The 22,840-nt window shown below is 45.8% G+C and overlaps 1 protein-coding gene across 3 annotated transcripts in view; it reads right to left on the bottom strand.

Moving 5' to 3' along the window:
* LOC141133728 (asialoglycoprotein receptor 1-like) overlaps window positions 1-20,879 on the bottom strand; it is a 74,631-nt gene extending 53,752 nt beyond the window's left edge. The window contains exons 1-5 of one of the 3 annotated variants that reach the window (XM_073623251.1): window positions 20,397-20,867; window positions 8,369-8,455; window positions 8,023-8,109; window positions 4,696-4,806; window positions 300-341 (exon numbers count right to left, since the gene is read on the bottom strand). In XM_073623251.1, the coding sequence (XP_073479352.1) occupies window positions 300-341; window positions 4,696-4,806; window positions 8,023-8,109; window positions 8,369-8,455; window positions 20,397-20,406 (337 nt within the window). In that variant the 5' untranslated portion in view covers window positions 20,407-20,867. Of the gene's footprint in view, window positions 1-299; window positions 342-4,695; window positions 4,807-8,022; window positions 8,110-8,368; window positions 8,456-20,396 lie in introns of all 3 variants that reach the window. The other 2 variants (XM_073623252.1, XM_073623253.1) reach the window with 2 other exon arrangements.
* Between the last annotated feature and the right edge of the window lie 1,961 nt (window positions 20,880-22,840).

Genomic DNA, 22,840 nt, shown 5'->3' with positions numbered 1-22,840 from the left:
TAGGTGGTTATTACTACGTAATAATAAACTGGTTATTACGTAATAACTTACTGGATATTACTTGAGAGGTTAACACGCAATTGGTTAACCTAAGTAATAACCACCATTGCTAAAAAAATGAAGGACTCGAGTGGTTAATCTGCTTAATAACCATCATTGGTGAAGGAACTGGGGAGGGTGTCTACCATCTCACCCTCTTCCTTTACAGCTTTGTGTGTACAACAACATTATCATATCTCTGCAAAACCGCAGATTTTCACACTGAAACTTCTACAGCTGTATATAGAGGAAGTATATACCATTGTTCTTCAGATGAGATTGCTCATCGGTGATACTGTTATCTGGGGAGGAAACAGAAAACAATACAAGAGAATGTTCCTCACAGACCGAGCAGTAAATATATTCATTGTAGGAATTACAAAATCTCTTTCAGATGGGTGACATGTGAATCTTGGATAAAAGTATTAATCCTTTGAGTGCTGTTGCACATAAATTCTGTCTAGGTAGATCTTTATTCATATCAAAAAACAACAAACAAAAATTCCCAGCTCACTTACCAGCCAGCCTGCAACAAACCGAACTGACCCTGTCTAACAGTTCAGGTTAAAAACAAGGGGTTTAGTTTTCACACATTTGCAAATTAAGCATAATCTGCAGAGGCCACAACAAGGTGCCTTAGCATACTCCAGTCCTAACTCTATAGTTTTGAGAGTCTCCTGAGTTTGAAGCACATATCTAATAATGGATAGATTAAGAGCAGATATCCCTAGAGGGATCCCACCCCTCCATAACCAGTTCCCATCTGCGCAATATCCGAAAGATGGCTACAGCACGGGCTTACTTTGCTGGGAGGGCATCCATGGAAGACCTCCCGTGATTGCGCTGCATGGGTGCCCCCTGCGGTGCACGGACGGAGTGCTTTGTGATCGCTGCATCCTTCGGACTGATCATAGACCGGGATAAAGGGCCAATCACTGCGACACTTTACCACGTTAGGAGAGGAGAAGAGAGCCGATAACCGGCTTATGTTGAAGGGACATCTACACTGATTATTAGTGCAGTCCCAACAGTGCCCACCAGTGCTGCCTATCAGTGCCCACCAGTGCTGCCAATCAGTGCCGATCAGGACCTCCTCATCAGTGTCACCTATCAGTGCTGCTTATCAGTGCCCATCAGTGCCACTTACCAGTGCCTATCAGTGCCACCTATCAGTGTCCATAAGTGCCACCTATCAGTGCCTATCAGTGCTGCCTATGAGTGTCCAATAGTGCCACCTATCAGTGCCTATCAGTGTCACCTATCAGTGTCCATAAGTGCCACCTATCAGTGTCCATAAGTGCCATCAATCAGTGCCCATCGGTGCCGCCTATCAGTGCCACCTATCAGTGCCCATCATTGCTTCCTATGAGTGCCCATCAGTGCCGCCTATCAGTGCTCATCAGTGTCCATCAATGATGCCTATCAGTGCCTATTAGTGTCACCTATCAGTGCAGCTTCATTGGTGCCTCTTCATCAGTGCCCACCAGTGTCGTCTCATCAGTGCCCATCAGTGAAGGAGAAAAATTACCTGTTTGCAGCATTGTATAGCAAACTATGAAAAAAAGTTTTTTTTCAAAATTTTCGGTCTTTTTTCGTATGTTTAGCAAAAATTAAAAACCCCACAGGTGATTAAATACCACCAAAAGAAAGCTCTGTTTGTGTTAAAAAAACAAAAATCCCATATGGGTACGGTGTTACATGACGGCGCAATTGTCATCGAAAGTGTGACAGTGCTTGGCCTGGGCAGGAAAGGGGTGAATGTACCCGGTAGGCAAGTGGTTAAAGGTATAGGGACCTACTGGACACCCATGTGTTCTTCCACGTGCTCTTTGCTGTAAAGGCCAGTCATAGGTTGGGGTTGTTGCCATTTGATTGTACTGTTGGTGAATTGGTGAGGGGGAGCACTGGATACTTTCGCTGCCATTGTGCTTTTGCTGGGCGTCCGGTGCAACCCTATACCTTTAAGGAGGGGGTAGGCTTCCTCCATGCATACCTGCCCTTAGTCTATCCATCCTTATATATTCTGTATGTGCTCCAAATCAGGAAACTCTCAAAATGTATAGCGTTAGGACTGCAGTACACCGAGGTGCTTATGATTTATGCAGACTAAACCCCTTGTTTATAATGTGAACTGTTAGACGTTAAACTGTTAGAGTTAATTTGGTTTGGCGCAGGCTGGCTGGTTGGTGAGCTGGGAATTTTTGTTTGCTTTTGGACATGCGTTACCCTTCCATGGGCTCTTTGCTAGTTAGAGGTTGGGGTGGTTGCCATTTGTTTGTTCTTTATTCATAGACGGTCACTCAGGCTATGCCGACATGATGCTGCAGCAGCCCTGAAAACTGCTTTCTAATCCTCTTGTGTCCCCTCTCCGGAATCTTTTTTTATTTTCTTTGCAGAGAAAATCTGCTTCTATGTTGGTGCTTCTTAAATAAGCAAAACGATTTCCTCTACACGCGGGCTTTAGCTCCATGGAGCTTCATGGATCTTCATGGAGCTTCAGGAACTCCATGACAGGTGTCACCAGTGGCGGCTCATCCATTAGGGGCGCACTGGCTCTGCCCCTCCTATCCATGCGTCTGGCCCCCTGATCTACATACATGACTATGGATTCCAATTCCGGGGGGGGGGTGTGTTTTTTTGAAGCACGTGATTGGAGCCAGAGGCTCTAATAGGCTTCAGGCGCAGAGCCCTGCACTCTGAGCCCACCCAGTTGTGTGCCGATAGCGAATGAATATTCACTATTTTCAGACAAAATCTCCTTCCCGCCAATCAGGAAGCGGGTCATGAGACGCATTTCCTGATTGGCCAAAATGTCAAGTGATTCTATTGGGCGCCTAGGACGAGGAAAGAGGAGACGGAGAGGACACCGGAGCCGCTTCCCTCCACCCTCGCTGAGCTGGAGGACACCAGAGCTGCAGGAGGAGAGAGGAGACGGAGAGGAGCCTCAGCCCCACCACCGTCCACCATGCAGGAGGACACCAGAGCCACAGGAGGAGAGGAGGAGAGAGGATACGGAGAGGAGCCTCAGCCCCACCACCGTCGACCATGCAGGAGGACACCAGAGCCACAGGAGGAGAGGAGGAGAGAGGAGACAGAGAGGATACGGAGAGGAGCTGCACCCCGCCACCCGCCACCGTCCACCATGCAGGAGGACACCAGAGCCGCAGGAGAAGAGGAGGAGAGAGGAGACAGAGAGGAGCCCCAGCTCACCACTCACCACCATCCACCATGCAGGAGGACACCAGAGCCGCAAGAGGAGAGGAGGAGAGAGGAGATGGAGAGGAGCCTCAGCCCGCCACTCACCACCGTCCACCATGCAGGAGGACACCAGAGCCACAGGAGAAGAGGAGGAGAGAGGAGATGGAGAGGAGCTGCAGCCCGCCACCCATCACCGTCCAGTGTGCTGGAGGACACCAGAGCTGCAGGAGGAGAGAGGAGATGGAGAGGACACTGGAAAAAATCCCACCACCCGCCACTGGGTGTTAGGATGGAGAGTGAAGGGAAATCAGCTGAGATGTATTTGGCTATCTGTTGTAGGTAGTATGACCTACGAGATGAGCTGTCAAACCCTGGCTGATCTGGCTGGGGAAGAAGCTGACTCGGCACAGTCTTTGCTCTATAAGGTTCAACACAATACAGAGATAACATTAGGGGTCTAATGCGGTGCAGGGACAAGGTCAACCAGCGCCCAGGGTGAACATGCAAAATTGTGCCCATAATGTATGAGCCAGCAAAATGCCCCTCCCCCCATAAAAAAATGTACCTCTAATCTGCATGATTAGCTCAAATCATCTTCCTCTCCACATATGCTCCCAGCACAATCCACCCCCCCCCCCCAAAAAAAAACAAAGGTAAATTTGCCCTCCGTAGCACAAATCCTCTATCTCTCAAATTTCCCCTCTGAGCACAAATCCTCTCCCCCTCTAAATCCCCCTCCCAGCAAAATTTCCCTAATCCCCGATCCTACCACAAATCCCCCCACTCTCGAAATGTCCCCTTCTAGCACAAATCCCCCCAATCATCCCTACTAGAACAAATCCCCCTTTCAAAAATAATCCCTTTCCCCCATATTACTTTTTCTGGCACAAAGGCCCAAATCCCCTGTCCTAGCACGAATCCTCTTTCTCCACCCCCCTGCAACCACAAATCCTCTCCTCTCAATCTCATTGTGGTGCCTCTGAACCTCACATGATACCACAGGGCCCAGGGCAGCCGTCCCTTCCCTGCTGAACTGTCCGAGATTCAAAAGTCTATGGCCGGTCCCTGCTTAACTGGAAGAAAATTTGAACCATGAGACTGGCTGGCTTTATTCAAGACAAAAGGTACACTTTCTCCTTTTGAATTCAGGTCTACTTTAAGTCCATGCTATGAAGATCTGATAAAATACTAATATGTGAATTTTGGGTGCAAACTACATGGGTAAAGCTAATGTTTCCTCTTTATTCAACGCAATTTGGGCCGTCCGGATCCTCAATGGAAATTTACCACCTTTGCTATCCATTTTTATTGGTTTGAAATGTCTATAACCTATATATCTAATTGTTTAATGGATGTTGGCAGCTCAAACTGGTACAGTTGGATGTTCTTCTTTTTTATATCTTTATTCAACACAATGACAAAAAGAACAAAGAATATAACCATAGCTGTGATACTTACAGAAAACAAACAGGAGACTTGTGAAGATGACCAAAATAATAAACATCAAGATTAGGAGGATAACCAGGGTGATGACAACCCAACTTTGGGGATTACCGGCAGCTGGAAGCTCTGAAATAATTATGGAAAGAAGGAGTTGTGAATGATCCTGTATGTACCAATTTGTAGAGAGCTTGTTGAAACAGAGGACTGAAGTTCAGAAGAGCTTCTGTGCTGTTACACAATCTAAAGAACTCCAACCAACCATCCCTCTTAGCTGGTCTACCAGGACAGGCCAGAAACTGTTCCGCTGAACCTTGGGGCTGTGTTTACACCGCAGCACAGAGGGGCTCACAGCAGTGGTCCGGTGCGTCCCTGTTCACCGTTTCAGGTCCAATTTCAGCCCAAATTGTTGGTTGAATTTGGACCTAAAATGCACTAGAAGACACACAAGGCTCCTGTGCAACTCGCACCGGAGCTGCTCCGGAGATGTGCGAACTGGCTCCATAGAGAGCAGGTCACAATCTCCTGACGTGAATTAGATGCAATTCGCAACAGTGTGAACCCAGCCTTAGACGGCACTGTCTGTAGTTCATTCTGCCAAGCTTGTACACTAATTTTTACCTATTTCCTTAACTCCGGGTTTCCTTATGGATAGAAGGATATGAATGATTTAACCCAGACCTAGATAGAAAAGGGTGTAGAGTAGCTGGTAGTGTCTTGTGGTCTCTTGGTTGTCCTGTGTTCACTTGATTATTAGTATTCTAGACCTCTGTTCAGGAGCTGACTGGCAACTTTTGGCCCAGGGGAAGTACAACCCAGAGGCCCATGGTGCAGCGACTCAAGCCCTCTCCCGCTCTCCCTCTTCCCTGCTTCCTCCCAACCCCCATCACAGGCTGAAGCTCCTCTTCAGGTACTCTCTGCTCACCGAGCAGGTCAGGCTGGATAGCGCCTGCTGCACTGACTCTGGGTTCCTGAACTGATCGGCGAGGGGTAGCCAGGGACTGCAGGAGGGATCCAGGGTGACTCAGTTGGGGCTGGCTGGGGGAGGAGAGAGTACACCATGGGTGCTCAACCTGTGGCCTTCCAGCTGTTCCAGAACTACAAGTCCTATCATGCCTCTGCCTTTGGGAGTCATGCTTGTAACTGTCAGTGGCTTGCAATGCATCATGGGACTTGTAGTTCCACAACAGCTGCAGGGCCACAAGTTGAGCACCCATGGCGTACACCATCTATGCGGGGGGCCCCACCTGAGTTGTGTCCTCCTCCTCATCCCACACCTGGTAGGACACAGATGGGGACTTTCACCAGGAAGCCTTTGGGCATCACTGTGGCAGAAGTGCTGCGTCCTTTTTACAGGGCATCAGAGTGGCCCAAGGGGGCAATTGCCAGTCTGCCCCCTGCCTTTGTTTCATTTCTCACAAAAGTTGATGAAAAGCTGCCTGCTCTAGGAACCTCTCAGAGAGACCTCTTCTGCATTCCCCAAGTCTCCTCTTAACCAGGGAGGTCAGGCATACACAATTATATCTTCACAATTATATCTTCATTTCTTCCCTCTCTCTTGGTTCCAGCAGCACTCAGAGAGAACCAGCCAAGGATGAAAACCTTAAGTAAAGACTAAAGCGGGCCATACACAGGTCAAATTTTGTTTAAAAAGTTTGATTTTGGAATCTGTGTTCAATATTCGAATAGTTAAAAGGGTCGATGCAAAGACCAATTTACCTGCGTTATGAAAAAATCCAGAAGGAGCGGGATAGAATTTTTTTTCTGAATGAACAAAATTATAACAGTGAATGTGGTTTTCGTTAAGTAAATTCTAATCATTTCAAACTCGTATGTTAAAAGAGAGATTATAATGCACCTTTGAATTACATTCGTCTGTTGACATTATCAAATGTAATAAGAAGCTTTTTTTGTACAAACGTGTGTGCGAAAATTTACCAGTGTATGGATAGCTTTACCACTTCTTAAAGGAGTAGACCTTTGCAATGCAAAGAGCTAACCTTTCCTTACTCATAAACCCACACAGGATAATTTCAGGAGAACCTGGGTTACCACTAGCAGCATGTTCCAAGTTGTAAGGTAAACCGGATTCCTAGTACTAGAATGCCAGTGCGCATTTGTGCTTGTGCTACTTTTTCTGAGGGAAGAGGCAATACTAGATGTACTGTGCCAGCGCGGCATGCACATATTCGTGTGTGAGAAGGTGTGCATGCCAATTATCACTTGGCACCCAGTGGCCTATTTACAGTGGTCTATCACTATGAGCAGTTGCTGAATGGTCTTCACCTTGTCCTTGTGTTCCAGAGACCTGATCCGCTGTACCTGCTTACCCGTGTATAACCCAGCTTACCTTTGGACTTTGCTTCTTCTCTTGCTCTAGCTTTGTTACCGAACTACTCTGACCTTGGCCTGTTTACTGAACTTTACTTGCCTGTTGACTCTTGCCTGGATGTTACTGACCTTGGCCTGCCTTCTGAACTTGCTTTGCCTGCTGATTCAGTTCCTCGCTGCCTGGTTGTTGCTGACTGCTGCTTGTCTTCTGGTCCTGCTTCTGTCTCCTGCTCTGGTGCCAAGCTGTGCCTGCATCCTGTTCAAAGGACTGCGACTACTAACTCTATCCACCTATGGAGTGGACATCACCAGCCAGCTCCAAGGACTGCAACTACCAACTCTATCCACCTACAGAGCGGACATCACCAGCCATCTCCAAGGACTGCAACTACCAACTCTATCCGCCTGCAGAGTGGACATCACCAGCCAGCTCCAAGGACTGCAACTACCAACTCTACCCACCTACGGAGTGGACATCACCAGCCAGCTCCAAGGACTGCAACTACCAACTCTACCCACCTACGGAGTGGACATCACCAGCCAGCTCCAAGGACTGCAACTACCAACTCTACCCACCTACGGAGTGGACATCACCAGCCAGCTCCAAGGACTGCGACTACCAACTCTATCCACCTCCGGAGTGGACATCACCAGCCAGCTACTCCAGCACTCGTGCCACTCCTTGCCCTTACACTCTCTGTCCTCACCTTCAGGAACTTTGCTTGGGAGGTGCAAGGGGAGCCTCCACAACATTCCAGGCTTCACCAGGTACATAATACATGTACTCTTCATTGGTACAATACCCCTTAATGGCCGCCTGAGCATATCAGCCAATAAGACGTTGACCTTTATTGCCTTGTCAGCCCAAAACAAGTACCATAGGTGACCATTTTGGCCTGTATGGCTAGTACTGTACAATAGACATGATGGTAGAAGAATGCAAATCTTGTATCAACACAGACAGGTGTCCTCAGCCATGTATAATGGATTGAGACAATATGTCCTACACCTTACCTTTAGTTTTTGTCCTCTTCTCGATCCTCTCTATCCTCTGTGCACTGAAATCACTTGAATTGACATAATCTTCATCCTGAAATCTCCCTAAAGGCAAACACAGAGCATGAATGTTTAACATGCTGCCATTTGTAGCATGTTTGATGTTCATCTGTACAACACCCCTTTATGACCATGTGAGCATGACCAATGGGATGTTCACTTTAATTTTTCTTGTAGGCCCTAAACATATATGGTAGGTGACCATTGTGGCCTGTACCACGAATTCTGTATAATAGACAAGATAGTATGAGAATGCAAATCTCATATGAACACAGACAGATGCCCTCAGTCAGGTATAACTTACCTTTGGTTTTTATCCTCTTCTCAATCTTCTCTATCCTCTGTGCACTGAAATCACTTGCATTGACATAATCTTCATCCTCAATTCCCTCTAAATACAAACACAGAACATGAATTTCTAACAAATGGAATCTCCAGAGAGGGACACATTTAAGTGCAGTGCTGTAACCACCAAGGATGGCCAATTTCAGGCCCATCCAATACAGGTGCCCATTTTAGACCTGATAGCAATGACACCACGTTACTGCTTCTCCACCTGCTCTTAAACAGAGATTTACAACCAGTACCATGTATGTCCTGGTGGGTCAGCTTTAGTAAATGGGCCCTTTTTTACAGTTACTTAGGCAGGGAGCAAGTCCAGAAGGATTATCATTCAGACTGACTTAATCAAACCAGAAGTCCACCTCGGCAATTGTGTTTAGATGGCATAAAGTATAAATGGGTGTTACTTCTGAAAAAATGCTATCTGCCTGTAATATTGACCCACTGGGTCTTGATGGGAAACAAATACAGTATACATGTAAGTGTGGAAGACTCTGAGGGGCTCGGTGCCTCCTGATTTGAGCAGTGCTGCCTTGTCTGGCCAAGGGTCAGAGCCTGTGGTGTTAAGCGCCCCCTGGGAGTGGCGTCCTCGGGGGTTCTCGTAGTATCCCTATTGGTTTGGGACCCCACTGTGATAAAGGGCACTAGGTTGACCATGGTTTGGTCATGAAGAACGGGGTCTACCGGGCCTTTTGGCTAGGTGGACCTGAGTATGCCTTGCCCTTGCACCCAGGGGTTCAGGAAAGTGTCCTTCATCTTTGAGGAGGGGAAAATATGACACAACATAACTGCACTTTTTGCATACAAAAAAAAATAAAATAAATATATATATATATATATATATATATATATATATTCACCAGCCATTTATTAGGTCCATCTTGCTAGTACCATGTTGGACCCCCTTTTACATTCAGGACTGCCTTAATTCTTCATGGCATAGATCAGGGATCCTCAAACTACGGCCCTCCAGCTGTTGCGGAACTACGCGTCCCATGAGGCATTGTAAAGCTCTGACCTTCACAGACATGAGTAGGCATGATGGGAATTGTACTTTCTGAACAACTGGAGGGCCATAGTTTGAAGACCCCTGGCATAGTGTCAACAAGGTGTTGGAAACATTCCTCAAAGATTTCGGTCTATAGTGACATGATAACATCACGCAGTTGCTGCAGATATGACGGCTGCACATCCATGATGCCAATCTCCCATTCCATCACATCCCAAAGTTGCTCTATTGGATGAGATGTGGTGAGTGTGGAGGCCATTGGAGTACAGTGACCTCATTGTCCAGTGGTGAGATGATTGGAGCTTTGTGACATGGTGCATTATCCTGCTGGAAGGAGCCATCAGAAGATGGGGACACTGTAGTCATGAAGGGATGGACATGGTCAGCAACAATTCTCAGGTAGGCCGTGGTGTTTAAACCATGCTCAATTGGTACTATGGGGCCCAAAGTGTGCCAAGAAAATATTCCCCACACCATTACACCACCAGCCTGAACCGGTGATACAAGGCAGGATGGAGCCATGTGCCAAATTCTGACCCCACCATCTGAATGTCGCAGCTGAAATTCAAACTCATCGGACCAGGCAACGTTTTTCCAATCTTCTATTGTCCAATTTTGATGATCCTGTGCAAATTGTAGCCTCAGTTTCCTGTTCTTAGCTGACAGAAGTGGCACCCGGTGTGGTCTTCTGCTGCTGTAGCCCATCTGCTTTAAGGTTGGATGTGTTGGTTGTTCAGAGATGGTATTCTGCATACCTTGGGTGTAACGAGTGGTTATTTGAGTTACTGTTGCCTTTCTATCATCTGGAACCAGTTTGTCCATTCTCCTCTGACCTCTGACATCAACAAGGCATTTTCCTCCACACAAGTGCCGCTCACTGGATATTTTCTCTTTTTCCCACCATTCTCTGCAAACCAGAGAGATGGTTATGTGTGAAAATCTAATAAATACTCAGACCAGCCCGTCTGGCACCAACAAGCATGCCACGTTCAAAGTCACTTAAATCCCCTTTCTTCCCCATCCCAACGCTTGGTTTGAACTTCAGCAAGTCGTCTTCACCACTTCTAGATGCCTAAATGCATTTAGTTTCTGTCGTGTGATTGGCTGATTGGCAATTTGTGTTACCAAGTAATTAAACAGGTGTACCTAATAAAGTGTCCGGTGAGTGTAGCTAACAGAATATTGTTAACAGGTTAAAAACTAATGGATAGAAAACAAAATACCACACAGTGTAATGACCACTTACCGACAGCAATACGTATATAAATATATACGTTTCGCCTTGCAAGCAGTTTCCTGGTGTTATGGCTAAAGCTATCAGCCATAACCCCGGTCATTTTTTTTTCAGCCGGCGATTGGCTTTCTCCTGAAAACAGTCAGAGCAGCTAATTAGCTGCTGAATCACTTTCAGAAGCAGCGGGAGGGGTGCCCCCCCCTCCTGGCCTCCCTCCGCTCGCCGGTGTTTCTCGGGCTTACAGTTTTTACCGGGATGTAGGGGAAACAATCCGAACAACTCATGCAACTAGCCATAGAGGTGACCAAAGACCAGATCATCTCTGATCGCCTCTATGATCTTGGAGGACTGAAGAGACATCATGACATCACTTCCGGGCCAGGGATGAAGTTAACTTTTTTTTTTAAAGCAAAAGATCTTTTTTTTTTTTTTCCTTTTGAAGGTAGAAAAGAGATTTGGGGTCTTATTGACCCCAGATCTCCCCATAAAGGGGACCTGTCATCCTTATTTCTGTTGCAAGGGATGTTTACATTCCTTGTAATAGGAATAAAAGTGATAAAAAAAATAATGGGACAGTGTAAAAATAAAATGAATAAATAAATAAGAAAAAAAAAAATTAAAGCGCCCCATTCCATCGTGCTTGCACGCAGAAACGAACTCACGCGTAAGTCACGCACGCATTTAAAAACGGTGTTCGCACCACACATGTGAGGTATCACCACGAACGTGAGAGCAATAATTCTAGCACTAGACCTCCTCTGTATCTCTAAACAGGTAAACTGTAAAATAATTTAAAGCGTCGCCTATGGAGATTTTTAAGTATTGTAGTTTGTCGCCATGCTACGAGCGTGCGCAATTTTAAAGAATGACATGTTTGGTATTTATTTACTCGGCATAACATCATCTCTTATATTTTACCAAAAAATATTCATTAAAGTGTATTTTTTAGAAAAATAATTGAAAAATGGCTGCGCAAATACCACGTGACATAAAACATTGCAATGATTGCCATTTTATTTTCTAGGGTCTCTGCTAAAAAAATATATACAGTATCTCACAAAAGTGAGTACACCCCTCACATTTTTGTAAATATTTTCTTCTATCTTTTCATGTGACAACACTGAAGAAATGACACTTTTCTACAATGTAAAGTAGTGAGTGTACAGCTTGTATAACAGTGTAAATTTGCTGTCCCCTCAAAACAACTCAACACACAGCCATTAATATCTAAACCTCTGGCAACAAAAGTCAGTACACCCCTAAGTGAAAATGGCCAAAAAAGCCCAAAGTGTCAATATTTTGTGTGGCCACCATTATTTTCCAGCACTACCTTAACCCTCTTGGGCATGGAGTTCACCAGAGCTTCACAGGTTGCCACTGGAGTCCTCTTCCACTCCTTCATGACGACATCACGGAGCTGGTGGATGTTAGAGACCTTGCGCTCCTCCAACTTCCATTTGAGGATGCCCCACAGATGCTCATAAGGGTTTAGGTCTGTAGACATGCTTGGCCAGTCCATCACCTTTACCCTCAGCTTCTTTAGCAAGGTAGTGGACGTGGTCGTCTTGGAGGTGTGTTTGTGGTCGTTATCATGTGGTCGTTTTCACGAAGGGAGGGGATCATGCTCTGCTTCAGTATGTCACAGGCATTCATGGTTCCCTCAATGAACTGTAGCTCCCCAGTGCCGGCAGCACTCATGTAGCCCCAGACCATGACAATCCCACCACCATGCTTGACTGTAGGCAAGACACACTTGTCTTTGTACTCCTCACCTGGTTGCCGCCACACACGCTTGACACCATCTGAACCAAATAGGTTTAACTTGGTCTCATCAGACCACAGGACATGGTTCCAGTAATCCATGTCCTTAGTCTGCTTGTCTTCAGCAAACTGTTTGCAGACTTTCTTGTACATCATCTTTAGAAGAGGCTTCCTTCTGGGATGACAGCCATGCAGAATAATTTGATGCAGTGTACCGCGTATGGTCTGAACCCTGACAGGCTGACCCCCCACCTCTTCAACCTCTGCAGCAATTCTGGCAGCACTCATATGTCTATTTCCCAAAGGCAACCTCTGGATATGACTCTGTGCACGTGCCCTCAACTTCTTTGGTCGACCATGGGGAGGTCTGTTCTGAGTGGAACATGTCCTGTTAAACCGCTGTATGGTCTTGACCACTGTGCTGCAGCTCAGTTTCAGGGTCTTGGCAATCTTCTTATAGCCTAGGCCGTCTTTATGTAGAGCAACAATTCTTTTTTTCAGATCCTCAGAGTTCTTTGCCATGAGGTGCCATGCTGAACTTCCAGTGACCAGTATGAGAGAGTGAGAGCGATAACACCAAATTTAACACACCTGCTCCCCATTCACACCTGAGATCTTGTAACACTAACGAGCCACCGTGGGGGGGGGGGGGGGATGGCTAATTGGGCCCAATTTGGACATTTTCACTTAGGGGTGTACTCACTTTTGTTGCCAGCGGTTTAGACATTAATGGCTGTGTGTTGAGTTATTTTGAGGGGACAGCAAATTTACACTGTTATACAAGCTGTACACTCACTACTTTACATTGTAGCAAAGTGTCATTTCTTCAGTGTTGTCACATGAAAAGATAGAATAAAATATTTACAAAAATGTGAGGGGTGTACTCACTTTTGTGAGATACTGTATATTTGGGGGTTCTACGTAATTTTCTAGCAAAAATTACTGATTTTTACTTGTAAACAAAAAGTGCCAGAAAAGGCCTGGTCTTCAAGTGGATAACGTATACAATGTATACACATGTTAAATTAGACACAAGTGTTCCAAAAAGGGGAGGGGCTCTTAAACCATTGACAATCTAGTATGCTTCCATTTTTTTGTTCCAGGTTTGTTACTACATTGTAGAAAGAGATCATAACCAAAGACTGAGTGGTCTTCCACCTATCAGTTCGTTTCACATGAAATATCTGCTTCCTCAGGGTGGAAAGGTATCATACTGGCACATGATCATATACTTGTCCATCCATGTGTGGAAACCAAAGAAAAAGGAGAGCAAAGCTACTCCCTGGGCAGACACAGAGGCAAGACAACAGCAACCATGGTTGAAGAAAGCAAGGATCCATCCCAACCGCCGTGCAGATCTCAGTGTCCCATGATGTGTCCAGAGTAATTAGCGAGTAACATCAACCACAAGAATCAGGTAAAGCCCCAAGAAGAATAGACAAGCACATTCCGTGACACAGGGTCACCTTATCAGCAAGTAATATGATAAAAAAAGGACATTTGTCAGAGTAATCATATGAAGGAAGGAGTACCCGGTGTCCAAAATATTGCAGCTCTTGGTGGAAGAAACAAAACATTGGTTGAAAGTGAGAGAACGTACAGATTGAGCCAACACATTTTGGGGGAACTGCCTCCCCCTTTCCTCAGGGCTGCTGGTATGTGTTAACAGAGATGGATAACCTCCATGGTATTACCAGAATTTTTCGTGATGGCAAATGGTTTCCTTTTGCCTCTGCATTACACAAGCTGGCATTTGCCATGTCCAAAAAATGTATGTATTACCGAGGAGTCCATCCTTCTGCCTCCCCCTTCTGGGCAAGGGGGGAGGCAGTTCCCCTCGAAACGTGTTGGCTCGATCTGTGCGTGTTCACACTTTCAATAAACGTTTGTATTCTTCCACCAAGGGTTGCATTATGTGGGACACTGGGCGCTCCTTCCATCCACTTCAAGCATTGGTCCTACTAAAGGGAGCGCTTCATCATACCAGTAAGGTAGCAGCCCAAACCTCCAAAGAGAGATCAACACCACCACTTACCTATGGAACCACCTAATACCTATCAGTGTTTGAACCAGTCCAGCACGGTCTCTAGCTCAGAGTCATCATACGGGATGTTGCCCAGAGGAAAGCCAGGAAAAAAGGCACCCTCATAGAAGATATTGTACTAACACAGCTCCATAGATCAAAGACAATACACCAACTACCATGGCAAATAAGGTTAAGGTGTTCCACAACTTGGAAATACAGGGTGTCATAGATTGACAAGTTGGGTATATATTTACTGATGTAGAAGATGACACATCCCCTTCCTCTCCATTCCTCTTGCTGTTGCTTGCCTCAGGAAAGTGCTTGTAGCCGAGATAAGCTGCTGCTTTGAATCAGACATCTCTTTGTGAATAGGGCCAGATGATGGGTCCCCAAGATACGGTAAAGGTACACAGAGATCAAGGAAGGTGGCACGATTACTATTCAGATAAGTAGAATTAGCTAATAACACAAGGCGGATAGTGGCAAGGGCTCACAGTTCCAAACAACATGGCAACAGAGCCTTAATATCTCAGGAAAACATGAGTGAAATAACTCTTAATAACATTGGTGGCACATTAACATAGTCTCTAAACTTGAGAGGACACTTTAATAGGCTTACGTTGCCTGAACAGCATCTGATGAAGGGGGTGGCTGATAGGCAAAACAGCTATGCAGGCATTTTTAGTAAACTGAAAGGAAAGTCCTTGTCCCAACCTTCTAGAGCTCCCATATGGCGGACCCAGGTATGGTATCTCTGCACTATCCCTCCTCTACCCATAATTTCACCCTAGCGCTAAATATGCTGTCCCTAGCCAACAGGGATTCTGTCCCTACACTGTCCACTTTGCAAATGTGCACCAATCACAGTGCTGAAGTGCTATTTATTAGCATTGCTCTCACTGAAGATGGCCACGGAGGTCAGCTAGGGCAGCGGTGTCCTGATGACACTTAAGAAGGCTTCAGAGGAACAAAGCTCCATTTGGACCACTGCTTCCCTGATGACACCTACTGAGGTTTAAGAGGAACAAACCTCCAAATGTACTGCTGCTCCCCTGATTACCCCTACTGAGACTTCAGAGGAACAAAGCTCCAATCAGACCGCTGCTCCCCTGAAGACCCCTACGGAGGCTTTAGAGGAACAAAGCTCCAATTGGACCACTGCTCCCCTGATGACCTCCTACGGAGGCTTCAGAGGAACAAAGCTTAAATTGGACGGCTGCTCCCCTGATGACACCTACATAGGTTTCAGAGGAACAAAGCTCCAGTCGGAGTTCTGCTTACCTGTTGACACCAAAGGAGGTTTCAGAGGAACAAACTTCCAATTGGACTGCTGCTCCCCTGATGACCCCTACAGAGGCTTCAGAGGAACAAAGCTCCAATCGGACTGCTGCTCCCCTGAAGACTTCTACGGAGGCTTTAGAGGAACAAAGCTCCAATTGGACCACTGCTTCCCTGATGACCTCCTATGGAGGCTTCAGAGGAACAAAGCTTCAATTGGACGGCTGCTCCCCTGATGACACCTACAGAGGTTTCAGAGGAACAAAGCTCCAGTCGGAGTTCTGCTTACCTGTTGACACCAAAGGAGGTTTCAGAGGAACAAACTTCCAATTGGACTGCTGCTCCCCTGATTACCCCTACTGAGACTTCAGAGGAACACAGCTCCAATCAGACCGCTGCTCCCCTGAAGACCCCTACGGAGGCTTCAGAGGAACAAAGTTTTGATTGGATGGCTGCTCCCCTGAAGACTCCTACAGGGGCTTCAGAGGAACAAAGCTTTGATTGGACAGCTGCTCCCCTGATGACACCGATGGAGGCTTCAAAGGTACAAAGCTCCTCTCAACCTTTTTTCTCTTCTGTACAGTGGCTAGCTAAACAGCACCACCTATAGCAGGGATGATAAACTGCACTTGCCTACATCTTTAATAGTTGTTAGATTGACTATGGAGGGGTCAGGTCAGACCTCCCAACTAGGGTTGAAAAGTACTTAAAAACTTGGGAAAAAAAGTACATGCATTTGCAAGATGAGTGCTCTACAGTACACATATCCTTTAACCACTTCACTCCCAGGCCAAATCTGAAACTTTTTACAGATTTTCTAGAAAATTACTTAGAACCCCCAAACATATTTTTTTTAAAGCAGAGGACCTAGACAATAAAATGGTGGGTGTTGCAATTGTCAGTACCCATCAATGCCACCTATCAGTGCCCATCAGTTCTTCATATCAGTGCCGCCTCATCAGTGCCCATCAGTGAAGGAGAAAACTCAATTTTAGAACAGAAACAAAGAAAATTTTTTATTTAAAAAAATGTGGTCTTTTTTAGTTTGTTTAGCAAAAAATAAAAAACTCCAGTGGTGATCAAATACCACCAAAAGAAAGCTCATTTTGTGGGAAGAAAATTATAAAAATGTCATATGGGTACAGCAGAGGCGTAACTAGGATCTTCAGGGCCCCGGTGCAAGAAACCATAATGGGCCCCCACCAGGGGCGTTGCTGAGTCTACAAAAGATCTCGGGCTAGAGCCCATAGCAGCGAAGTAAAGAAAGTCATACGCTTGGGCGGGCATACAAATGTATATAATATACAGTGGGGACGGAAAGTATTCAGACCCCCTTAGATTTTTCACTCTTTGTTATATTGCAGCCATTTGCTAAAATCATTTAAGTTCATTTTGTTCCTCATTAATGTACACACAGCACCCCATATTGACAGAAAAACACAGAATTGTTGACATTTTTGCAGATGTATTAAAAAAGAAAAACTGAAATATCACATGGTCCTAAGTATTCAGACCCTTTGCAGTGACACTCATATATTTAACTCAGGTGCTGTCCATTTCTTCTGATCATCCTTGAGATGGTTCTACACCTTCATTTGAGTCCATCTGTGTTTGATTATTCTGATTGGACTTGATTAGGAAAGCCACACACCTGTCTATATAAGACCTTACAGCTCACGGTGCATGTCAGAGCAAATGAGAATCATGAGGTCAAAGGAACTGCCTGAAGAGCTCAGAGACAGAATTGTGGCAAGGCACAGATCTGGCCAAGGTTATACAAAAACATTCTGCTGCACTTAAGATTCTTAAGAGCACAGTGGCCTCCATAATCCTTAAATGGAAGACGTTTGGGATGACCAGAACCCTTCCTAGAGCTGGCCGTCCGGCCAAACTGAGCTATCGGGGGAGAAGAGCCTTGGTGAGAGAGGTAAAGAAGAACCCAAAGATCACTGTGGCTGAGCTCCAGAGATGCAGTCGGGAGATGGGAGAAAGTTGTAGAAAGTCAACCATCACTGCAGCCCTCCATCAGTTGGGGCTTTATGGCAGAGTGGCCCGACGGAATCCTCTCCTCAGTGCAAGACACATGAAAGCCCGCATGGAGTTTGCTAAAAAACAACTGAAGGACTCCAAGATGGTGAGAAATAAGATTCTCTGGTCTGATGAGACCAAGATAGAACTTTATGGCCTTAATTCTAAGCGGTATGTGTGGAGAAAACCAGGCACTGCTCATTACCTGTCCAATACAGTCCCAACAGTGAAGCATGGTGGTGGCAGAATCATGCTGTGGGGGTGTTTTTCAGCTGCAGGGACAGGACGACTGGTTGCAATGAAGGGAAAGATGAATGCGGCCAAGTACAGGGATATCCTGGACGAAAACCTTCTCCAGAGTGCTCAGGACCTTAGACTGGGCCGAAGGTTTACCTTCCAACAAGACAATGACCCTAAGCACACAGCTAAAATAACGAAGGAGTGGCTTCACAACAACGCCGTGACTGTTCTTGAATGGCCCAGCCAGAGCCCTAAATTAAACCCAATTGAGCATCTCTGGAGAGACCTAAAAATGGCTGTCCACCAACGTTTACCATCCAACCTGACAGAACTGGAGAAGATCTGCAAGGAGGAATGCAGAGGATCCCCAAATCCAGGTGTGAAAAACTTGTTGCATCTTTCCCAAAAAGACTCATGGCTGTATTAGATCAAAAGGGGGCTTCTACTAAATACTGAGCAAAGGGTCTGAATACTTAGGACCATGTGATATTTCAGTTTTTCTTTTTTAATAAATCTGCAAAAATGTCAAAAATTCTGTGTTTTTCTGTCAATATGGGGTGCTGTGTGTACATTAATGAGGAAAAAATGAACTTAAATGATTTTAGCAAATGGCTAGAGTGAAAAGTCTGAATACATCCCGTCCCCACTGTACATGTGTGTGTGTGTGTGTATATATATATACATATATATATATATATATATATACATATATATATATATATATATATATATATATATATAAAATATTGTTACATAGTGCAGATCCCCCCTTACATCAGGGTCCCCAGAGAGCCTCTTCCTTACATCAGGGTCCTCAGAGAGCTCCCCCTTACATCAGGGTCCCCAGAGAGACTGCCTTTGTATCAGGGTCCCCAGAGGGCCCCCCCTTACATTAGGGTCCCCAGAGAACCTCCTCACATCAGGGTCCCCAGACAGTCACCCCCCTTCCAGAGGTTCCCATTTACCTGGCTGGTCTCCGCTGTGCACCTTGGACCTCCAGCACATCTCTGTACCCCCCACCTGGGGGGAGGTGGGAGGCGGCGATCGTCAGCTCTATGGTGTCCACTGGCCGCGGTATCTCCCTAGGGCTTGTAGTTTTCTCTCCGACTGTATCCACTGGAGAGGGGAGGGGCCTCTGATCCGGGCATTTATCATCAAGAGCGACTCACTGAAGAGTAAAGCCGATACATGCCCGGAGCAGAGGCCCCACCCCTCTCCACTGTTTATATTCGTAGACAGAACTAGAAGCCCCAAGGGAGATCCTGTGGCTTGCAGGCACCATAAACCTGCCTCCCACCTCCCCCCTCATGTTAAATGGACAGCCAGGGGTGCAGGGGGAGATGCCGTGTCTTGGGGCCCCCCCACAGCAGTAGAACGGCAGGGCCCAGTTCTTTGTTTATTCATTTTTTTATTTTATTTAAAACTTTCTTTTACATTGTCCTTTTACTTAATTCATTTTGATCAACTTTATTGCTATCACAAGAGATGAACAACATTCCTTGTGATATCTTGGGATGTGAAAGGTCTTCTTTATGGAGAGATCAATGGTCTTTTAGAAGATGCTTGAAGTCCAGTGTGAAGTTTCCACAGTCTGTGTTGATTTGGGGAGCCATGTCATCTGCTGGTGTTGGTCCACTGTGCTTCATTAAGTCCAGGGTCAACGCAGCCGTCTGCCAGGAGCTTTTGGAGCACTTTATGCTTCCTTCCTCAGACGAGCTCTATGGGGACGTTGACTTCATTTTCCAGCAGGACTTGGCACCTGGTCACACTGCCAAAAGCACCAAAACCTGGTTCAATGACCGTGGGATTACTGTGCTTGATTGTCCAGCAAACTCGCCTGACCTGAACCCCATAGAGAATCTATGGGGCATTGCCAAGAGAAAGATGAGCGACATGAGACCGAACAATGCAGAAAAGCCAAAGGCCCCTATTGAAGCATCCTGGTCTTCCATAACATCTCAGCAGTACCACAGGCTGATAGCTCCCATGAAACGCCGCATTGAGGCAGTAATTGCTGCAAAAGGGGCCCAAACCAAGTACTGAGTACATGTGCATGCTTATACTTTTCAGAGGTCCGATATTGTTCTATGTACAATCCTTGTTTTATTGATTGCATGTAATATTCTAATTTTCTGAGATTGTGGGTTTGGGGTTTTCATGAGCTGTAAACCATAATCATCACAATTATGACAAATCACGCCTTGAACTATCTTGCTTTGCATGTAATGAGTCTATCTCATATATTAGTTTCACCTTTTAAGTTGCATTAGTGAAATAAATGAACTTTTGCACAATATTCTAATTTTTCAAGTTTCACCTGTATCTGACCCACATCTACAATAAAGGGGGCCCCTAAGTCTCAGGGGGCCTGTGCAGGAATTGGTATGTCCAACCCTTGAACATCTATGACTTACCTGAGTGCATCGTAAGTTCCTCACTCCTCCTTTTTGCAATCTGTGTCCCATACAATCTCTGCGTCCCGTACAATCTCTGCGTCCCGTACAATCTCTGCGCCCCGTACAATCTCTGCGCCCCGTACAATCTCTGCGTCCCGTACAATCTCTGCGTCCTGTACAATCTCTGTGTCCCGTACAATCTCTGTGTCCCGTACAATCTCTGCACCCCATACAGTCTTTGCACCCCATACAATCTCTGCGTCCTGTACAACCTCTGCACCCCGTACAATCTCTGCGTCCTGTACAATCTCTGCACCCCGTACTACTCAAAGCTCTGATCACATGAATAGGAAGTCACCCAGCACCGCATTTAGATTTAAGGAAATGAAAGTAACGCAGGCAGCTTTGCATTTTTTCCAACTGCATGTTATTATAATACGTCTTTTTTTTTTCTTTACTTCTCTCACAAGCTGTGAATTTCCAAACAGGTACTTTTGTACCCAAAATAAATTATGAATACTCTGAGCAATCCTACCTATATTTAATCAACTACACACAGTATATAGCAGCTTTGCTTATTAGTACTTAAACGTGAACACAATAATAATACTACTAAATAATAATAATAACAATAGAAAAACTACTACAACTACAACCAAAACAACAACAACTCATACTACTAGAACTATTACTACTAATATTAATAATATTAAGAATAATATAAATACTACTACTACTATTACTATGAATAATCAGTCTTTAATATTGACTGGACCCTGGGCAAACATTTTCTTGGGCCCCCTATTCCATGCAATTTCGCTCTCCACATACTTTGAGACCTACAATAAATAGCAGCTAGACTCAAAATCTGTTTACTGAATCAGATCAGGCAGCGATTGAGATTGGCTGCTAGAGGTTACAGTGGATCATTACTGCTCACTGACTGGCTGCTAGAGGTTACAGCACACATTACAGCTCACTGATTATTTTCTAGAGGTTACAGCACACGACTTCTGCTTGTTGATTGGTTGCTAGAGATTACTGTACATCAATACTGTTCCCTGATTGATTGATAGAGGTTACTGGACATCTATACCACTCACTAATTGGTTGCTAAAGGTTACTGGGCATCTATACCACTCACTAATTGGTTGCTAAAGGTTACTGGGCATCTATACCACTCACTAATTGGTTGCTAGAGGATACTGCACATTATTACTGCTCACTGATTGGTTCCTAGAGGTTACTGCATATCCGTACCACTCAATGATTGGTTGCAAGAGGTTAGTGCACAGCATTACTGCTCACTGATTGGTTGCTAAAGGTTACAGCACATCATCTCCTCACTGCCTGCAGACCATGGACTGGGGAGGTGAGCGGACCCATCCATAGACAGAAAACTCCTAGGGGTCCTAGGACTCCTGGGATCAATGGCAATGCTGGGGGAGGGGGGGTGATCAGTGGCAATGCTGGGGGGTTAATGGCAGTAATGGGGGGATGGGATTAGTTAAGAGGCAGTACACTGTGATAAATTCTGAATCATGTAGAGCAAAGCTGCAAATCTTTGGCAAGTATATAGTGAGGGATTCTACCAATGTAATAGGGAATTTACAATGACCACCGATGTGAGGGGGGATTTACAATGACCATCAATGAGAGGAGTTATTTTCACTTACCACCATGTAACAGGGGATTTTACGCCACCCAACAATAGAAAAGAGGGACTTCTACACTGACACCAATGTAATAAGAGCATTTACACCAACCACCAGTGTAAGGGGGAATATACAATGACCTCCATGTAAGAGGGAATTTATATTGACATCCATTGTTGATTTGTAGTGACCACCAATGTAAGGTGACACTTTTACACCGACCACCAATGTTAGGGGGGATTTACACTGACCAATAATGTACAGTAGGTGACCGCAATATTGTGTCAATCTCGCTGCTGTTATCGGCGGGATTGGACACCTGCGAGCCCCGTTGCGGGAGCCAGCGCCGAGCTGGCTCGCTCATCGGGAAAGAAAAACTGTTTTTTCCTTTCGCGATGAGCAACAGGCATTGCTCACAGGTGTCTGGCATGAATCATGAGGGGGAACGCCGCACCAAATTTTAAATAAAATACTGGCATGGGTTCCCCTCCAGGGGCATACCAGCCCCTTAGGTCTGGTATGGATTTTAAGGGGAACCCCCTACGCCGAAAAAACAGCGTGGGGTTCCCCCCAAAATCCATACCAGACCCTTATCCGAGCACGCAGCCCGGCCGGTCAGGAAAAGGGGTCGGGACGAGCGAGTGCCCCCCCCTCCTGAACCGTACCAGGCCACATGCCCTCAACATGGGGGGTGGGCGCTTTGGGGCAGGGGGGCGCCCTGCAGGCCCCCTCACCCCAAAGCACCTTGTCCCCATGTTTGTGAGGACAAGGGCCTCTTCCCAACAACCCTGGCTATTGGTTGTTGGG

Source organism: Aquarana catesbeiana, linkage group LG03, assembly GCF_042186555.1.
Source record: "Aquarana catesbeiana isolate 2022-GZ linkage group LG03, ASM4218655v1, whole genome shotgun sequence".
Taxonomy (NCBI): Eukaryota; Metazoa; Chordata; class Amphibia; order Anura; family Ranidae; genus Aquarana; species Aquarana catesbeiana.
The sequence above is the reverse complement of the archived record's forward strand: the minus strand, read 5'-3'. Positions and strand labels throughout refer to the sequence as shown.